Source organism: Nanorana parkeri, unplaced genomic scaffold, assembly GCF_000935625.1.
Source record: "Nanorana parkeri isolate BGI_ZX_2015 unplaced genomic scaffold, ASM93562v1 scaffold3982, whole genome shotgun sequence".
NCBI classification, from domain to species: domain Eukaryota; kingdom Metazoa; phylum Chordata; class Amphibia; order Anura; family Dicroglossidae; genus Nanorana; species Nanorana parkeri.
Window position 1 is genome coordinate 19,213 of NW_017310249.1, and position 7,182 is coordinate 26,394.

The 7,182-nt window shown below is 45.4% G+C and overlaps 1 protein-coding gene across 1 annotated transcript in view; it reads left to right on the forward strand.

Annotated features, from left to right (window-relative positions):
• LOC108803647 (guanylate-binding protein 1-like) overlaps positions 1 to 6,946 on the forward strand; it is a gene marked incomplete at its 3' end in the record, with an annotated part of 13,172 nt that extends 6,226 nt beyond the window's left edge. Inside the window, exons 5-7 of the mRNA XM_018575471.1 lie at positions 5,688 to 5,936; positions 6,087 to 6,364; positions 6,737 to 6,946. Coding sequence (XP_018430973.1) covers positions 5,688 to 5,936; positions 6,087 to 6,364; positions 6,737 to 6,946 — 737 coding nt within the window. The remainder of the gene's footprint in view (positions 1 to 5,687; positions 5,937 to 6,086; positions 6,365 to 6,736) is intronic.
• Positions 6,947 to 7,182: the final 236 nt, after the last annotated feature.

Genomic DNA, 7,182 nt, shown 5'->3' on the forward strand with positions numbered 1-7,182 from the left:
GGGGTGATTAGGGCTGTAATGTATAGTGAGACCCGTCCTATTCCTGTCTGAGATGACAGCGGTATCATAGACTGTACTGTATAGTGAGACCCGTCATATTCCTGTCTGAGGGGACAGCGGTATCATAGACTGTACTGTATAGTGAGACCCGTCCTATTCCTGTCTGAGAGGACAGCGGTATCATAGACTGTACTGTATAGTGAGACCCGTCATATTCCTGTCTGAGAGGACAGCGGTATCATAGACTGTACTGTATAGTGAGACCCGTCCTATTCCTGTCTGAGAGGACAGCGGTATCATAGACTGTACTGTATAGTGAGACCCGTCCTATTCCTGTCTGAGAGGACAGCGGTATCATAGACTGTACTGTATAGTGAGACCCGTCCTATTCCTGTCTGAGAGGACAGCGGTATCATAGACTGTACTGTATAGTGAGACCCGTCCTATTCCTGTCTGAGAGGACAGCGGTATCATAGACTGTACTGTATAGTGAGACCCGTCCTATTCCTGTCTGAGAGGACAGCGGTATCATAGACTGTACTGTATAGTGAGACCCGTCCTATTCCTGTCTGAGAGGACAGCGGTATCATAGACTGTACTGTATAGTGAGACCCGTCCTATTCCTGTCTGAGGGGACAGCGGTATCATAGACTGTACTGTATAGTGAGACCCGTCCTATTCCTGTCTGAGAGGACAGCGGTATCATAGACTGTACTGTATAGTGAGACCCGTCCTATTCCTGTCTGAGGGGACAGCGGTATCATAGATTGTACTGTATAGTGAGACCCGTCCTATTCCTGTCTGAGGGGACAGCGGTATCATAGACTGTACTGTATAGTGAGACCCGTCCTATTCCTGTCTGAGGGGACAGCGGTATCATAGACTGTACTGTATAGTGAGACCCGTCCTATTCCTGTCTGAGGGGACAGCGGTATCATAGACTGTACTGTATAGTGAGACCCGTCCTATTCCTGTCTGAGGGGACAGCGGTATCATAGACTGTACTGTATAGTGAGACCCGTCCTATTCCTGTCTGAGGGGACAGCGGTATCATAGACTGTACTGTATAGTGAGACCCGTCCTATTCCTGTCTGAGGGGACAGCGGTATCATAGACTGTACTGTATAGTGAGACCCGTCCTATTCCTGTCTGAGGGGACAGCGGTATCATAGACTGTACTGTATAGTGAGACCCGTCCTATTCCTGTCTGAGGGGACAGCGGTATCATAGACTGTACTGTATAGTGAGACCCGTCCTATTCCTGTCTGAGGGGACAGCGGTATCATAGACTGTACTGTATAGTGAGACCCGTCCTATTCCTGTCTGAGGGGACAGCGGTATCATAGACTGTACTGTATAGTGAGACCCGTCCTATTCCTGTCTGAGGGGACAGCGGTATCATAGACTGTACTGTATAGTGAGACCCGTCCTATTCCTGTCTGAGAGGACAGCGGTATCATAGACTGTACTGTATAGTGAGACCCGTCCTATTCCTGTCTGAGGGGACAGCGGTATCATAGACTGTACTGTATAGTGAGACCCGTCCTATTCCTGTCTGAGAGGACAGCGGTATCATAGACTGTACTGTATAGTGAGACCCGTCCTATTCCTGTCTGAGAGGACAGCGGTATCATAGACTGTACTGTATAGTGAAACCCGTCATAGTCCTGTCTGAGAGGACAGCGGTATCATAGACTGTACTGTATAGTGAGAGCCGTCCTATTCCTTTCTGAGAGGACAGCGGTATCATAGACTTTGTATTGTATAGTGAGACCCGTCATAGTCCTGTCTGAGGACAGCGGTATCATAGAGACTGTACTGTATAGTGAGACCCGTCATATTCCTGTCTGAGGGGACAGCGGTATCATAGACTGTACTGTATAGTGAGAGCCGTCCTATTCCTGTCTGAGAGGACAGCGGTATCATAGACTTTGTATTGTATAGTGAGACCCGTCATAGTCCTGTCTGAGAAGACAGCGGTATCATAGACTGTACTGTATAGTGAGACCCGTCCTATTCCTGTCTGAGAGGACAGCGGTATCATAGACTGTACTGTATAGTGAGACCCGTCATATTCCTGTCTGAGAGGACAGCGGTATCATAGGCATTGTTTAAGTTTTTTGAAGTGTCACAGTACTTACGTACGCTAAAATACGTGGTGGCAGTTTGGGTGTGTTAAGGGTTAACTGCGGAGTTAACGAACCCCAGGGACGATCGCTCTCAGTCTGCAGGTCTGAGGTTGTTGTCCTGTGAGCTGGGAAATCTTGTGAAGGGTGAGGCTGAGAGTGGTAATGCCACGTCTGTGACGCCACACTCGGTTCAGAACTGCATGTAGTCATGTGTGATTGATGTACAGCGGATTCAGGCATATGTCACAATGACCACCACTGGAGATGAGCTAATTTTTTAAGGGTTTGAAACAGAGATCCCACTGAAATTAATAAGAATCTGAAGAAGCCTTTAAAAAAGTATGTAACACAAACCAGCAAATGATACGAAATTGTACAGAATGGTTTGGAAGCTCATGGCAGCTGATTAGGCCAAAATACAGACTGAGCTGCTTCCAGTGATACCAAATTAGAAAGGTGGGACCTGGTGGTCACTGGCAGTCAATCTAGGGGTACGCAGAGAACAGCTGAAGAAGATATGAGAGAGAAGCAGCTTTTGCAGCAGCCTGTAGTCCTTCTCTACTAGAAACCTTTTGGAAATACAAAAAATAACACTGAAACTGAGATTTGGTTCGGGACATTGGAATTCATAAAATGAGGTCGGAATTGAACACCTTTCTTGATTCTGTGAATCCAGCTGAAAAGAAAAACGTTGAATGCGGCAATTGTGCCAATGTTGAAGGGAGTACTCCCAAATTTGAATCAGGAAAACTGTCAAAGCGAACTGGGGGGGTCACAATCTCTCCACTTTACTCAACAATAAAAAATAAAAATAAAAAGAATACTATTATAAAGGCAAGTATCAAAAAAGTTTCATAAAATCCATCCAATAATAGAACTGTAAGAAAGGAAAACAGCAAAAAAAAAAGTTTCAAAGGGGTTCTGAGCACTTCTGGGCACCTGTATTGTGGAAGGGTTTGTACTAAATCACATTACAGAATACAGCACCTTTCCGTTTGATAATATTTTAGTGCAGTGCATGGCTTCTCTGCAAAGATCCTTTGTATTGCCCATGAGGTATGCCGAAAATTGAAGACTATTTTCAGGTTTACAACAAACAAGCAAACGCACATAAATCCGTGAAAAGTTCCCTTTAAAACTCAACCCAGCGCTGTTTTTATTTAAGTTTTCTCCCTGCAAAATGTAAATCTCAGGCAAAAGTGTTCACTTCTCACATAGCATTAATCAACCCAAATAACAGAAGACAAACTGTCTTCATCTCTATCCAGACGATCAGCCGCTTCCAAACCATTAACGTCATGTCATAATCCATCTACATTTTTCACATGTTTTATGCTTGCGTGACCTCTTATTTTTTTTTTCTCCTTATCTCTACCGGCCTGTCTCCCTTCACTTCTTCAGGATCTCCATCCCATTCATACGTTCCGATCTGTTACAGTTTACAGTAGACTGGGCTTCCCTCCCCTCTCTCGTAACCTTCCCTCACCTCCTCCATGTCTCTCCCTCCTCCTCCATCACGTTTCCTCCCTTCACACCATACTCAAACTGATGCAGCTAGTGGTCATTATCTTGTGACACCTGTCTGTTCTACCACCTGTCCCAAATATTTTAAAATTTTGCGATATTGGCCCTGTGTTGATATGTGATTTTTTCCAGTGTTATGAGGCGATCCAACTCTGCCATCCATGCCCCTACCGTCGGTGCAACTGGGGACATACACTGGAGGGCAATGATCCTCCTTGCTGTAAATAGAGCCCTAGAGACAGCAACCTCAGTGTGGTCATCCCAAGTGGAGGTGTCAAAGACGCCTAAAAGGCATACTAGTGGAGTGCAGGAGAGTTGGATCATGAAGGTAGAGTTAATATAACGGACCGCTTTGTTCCAGTATCTCACCAATTTGGGGCAACGCACAGAAGGTGTATAAGGGAGCCGGGCTTCATGCCACACTTAGGGCATTTAGAGTCTGTTCTTACTCCAATTCTAAAGAGGAACTCCGGGGTGAGATACGTTCTATGCAGGATAAAAAGCTGAGTTAGTCTATGTGAGGTGGACAGAGATGATGCACCAACGGAGGCCATGGCACTCTCCCATTCCTCCTCCGTAAGGGCCCCCAGATCTTCCTCCCAGGCCGCTCTACATCGGAGGGGATATTTGCTCGAAAAGTGTGAGAGTACGTGGGAGTACAGCAGAGAAACCACGCCTTTGGTATGTGTAGATAGAGCAATTTGGTCCAGGAGTGGAACCTTGGATGTATGTATAGGGCCAGCCACAGGGTGTACAGATAAGGCATGTCTCAACTGGAGATACTGATAAAATTGGGTCTTCTGTAAATGAAATTTAGATTAAAGCTGCTCAAAGGAGCATAGAGTGCCTGCATCATATATCTGGGATAGCAGGTGTATTCCCTCCCTCCTCCATGAGACAAATCCCCACAGTTTACGTACCTCCGGCAGTTTATTATTATCCCACAGTGGGGTAAGGGTGGTAATCTCGGAGAGTCCCAGTAGGGCTCTAACAGACACCCAGACCCTGGCAAGCAGTTTCGGTGTCGGGAGAGCAGAGCGGGACAGTAAAGAAGTGTCTAGCAATGATAGCGGGGCTTTAGATAGGAACATATGTGCAAATAGTCTAGCATTAGCGGCAGGGTCTTTCGCAAGAGACCAACCCACCAGGTGCTGAAGTTGCGAGGCCAGGAAGTATATCCAAGGGCTGGGAAGGGCTAATTTTGCATTGTGCATTTAACTTATTCAGCAAAGGGACCAGATTGTCTTCTATGAAGTTATTAGGGTTGTCAGTCATATGGATGCCCAGGTACGTAAAGTGTGACACAATAGGCAAATGTGATGCGGTAGGTGGAAGAGGGGCCTGCAAAGGGTCAAGTGGGAGCAGTGAGGATTTGGACCAGTTGACATATAGGCCAGAAAATCGCACAAACTCCGAGAGCTTGGACATAACTGCTGTGAGAGAGGTCTGGGTGTCCGCCAGAAACAGCAGCGTGTCGTCTGCGTACAGGGCTATTTTGTCCTCGCTACCTCCCCTGGCAAATCCCTTAATCTCTGGTGATGCGCGTACCATAGAGGCCAACAGTTCCATGGCTATGGCAAAGAGCAGGGGGGAGAGAGGACACCCCTGCCTAGTGCCTCGTTGTAACCGGAAGGGGGGAGAGAGCTTCATTTAGGCGTATCTGCGCCGATGGATCCCTATACATCAATGCCACCCATGAAGTGAAGCATGGTCCAAAACCAAAAGCGGACAGCGTGGCCCATAGATAGGACCATTCCACGCTGTTAAACGCCTTTGCTATGTCCAATGCAAGTAGAGCTCTGCCATCCGAAAGATCAACAGGTGCCTGCATGTTGAGATATACCCTGCGAATGTTCATCGCCGTGGATTTGTGTGGCATGAAGCCTGTCTGATCTGCATGTATGATGGAGGTAATAACTTTAGACAGCCGCATAGCTAACACTTTAGCAAGAATTTTGACATCTACTCCAAGGAGCGAGATAGGTCTAATATTTTAAATCTTAACTCTTACATTTCTTATTTAATTTACAAAAGCTGAGAGGTCATCAGAGGATAAGGAGCATAATGAGCTGAGGAATCGCCTCCGGATGTATTTCGGGAAACGGAGATGCTTTGTGTTTGATGCCCCAACTGACTCCAGAAAACAACTGAAGGAACTAGAACATCTACCCGATGATAGACTTGATAAAGATTTTGTGGCTCAGAGCGCCCTTTTCTGTGAATACATTTTCAAGAACGCCGAGGTTAAGAGAGTGGACATCACAGTTGATGTCACTGGATACCGTGAGTTCATCTAATGTTGTGTAGCTTTAATCAAATATATTAAAGCGTATCTAAATGCCAAAACAAAAAAATTCACATATTGCACCTTACCAGTGTGGTGGCTGTACTAGTCTTCTATTTATACATGGACAATGTTTCTAATTTCCTCAGGACTGGGTGAGTTGGCAAAACTTTACACTGATGCTATAAACTCCTCTAATGTTGCCTGCTTGGAGGAGGCAGTGGTTTCCTTGGCTGAGAAAGAGAACAAAATTGCCATTCAGGAAGCGACAAAGCATTATGAGAAGAGGATGAGGACAGTTGTGATGCCCACTGAAACGCTCAAATATTTCCTATATCTGAGCAGTTGGTTTGAAGATGAAGCTTGGGAGAAATTCCTGAAAAGATCAATTAAGGATAAAGATCAGAAATTCCTTCAAGAATTTGTGGTGAGTTTTAATCTTGTGTATAAGTTATATGATCTAGTGTATGCAGCCTCCTCCAGTGTCTTCAGCATTTAACAATTATGGCAACGTTGGATGTTTTTTTCCCCTACCACTTGCTGTGGTCCCTTCCTCCAAGCCTAATGTCACTGCTGTGCACTGTAGTGATTAGGATTTGAAAGAACCGTGGTGCACAGAGGAGGACAAAACCATCCAACCTTCCCAGAGGTTTCTAATGGCAAGCACACTGACAGAGGCTGCATCACTAAAACATCTATTTATACATGGACAATGTTTCTAATTTCCGCAGGACTGGGTGAGTTGGCAAAACTTTACACTGATGCTATAAACTCCTCTAATGTTGCCTGCTTGGAGGAGGCAGTGGTTTCCTTGGCTGAGAAAGAGAACAAAATTGCCATTCAGGAAGCGACAAAGCATTATGAGAAGAGGATGAGGACAGTTGTGATGCCCACTGAAACGCTCAAATATTTCCTATATCTGAGCAGTTGGTTTGAAGATGAAGCTTGGGAGAAATTCCTGAAAAGATCAATTAAGGATAAAGATCAGAAATTCCTTCAAGAATTTGTGGTGAGTTTTAATCTTGTGTATAAGTTATATGATCTAGTGTATGCAGCCTCCTCCAGTGTCTTCAGCATTTAACAATTATGGCAACGTTGGATGTTTTTTTCCCCTACCACTTGCTGTGGTCCCTTCCTCCAAGCCTAATGTCACTGCTGTGCACTGTAGTGATTAGGATTTGAAAGAACCGTGGTGCACAGAGGAGGACAAAACCATCCAACCTTCCCAGAGGTTTCTAATGGCAA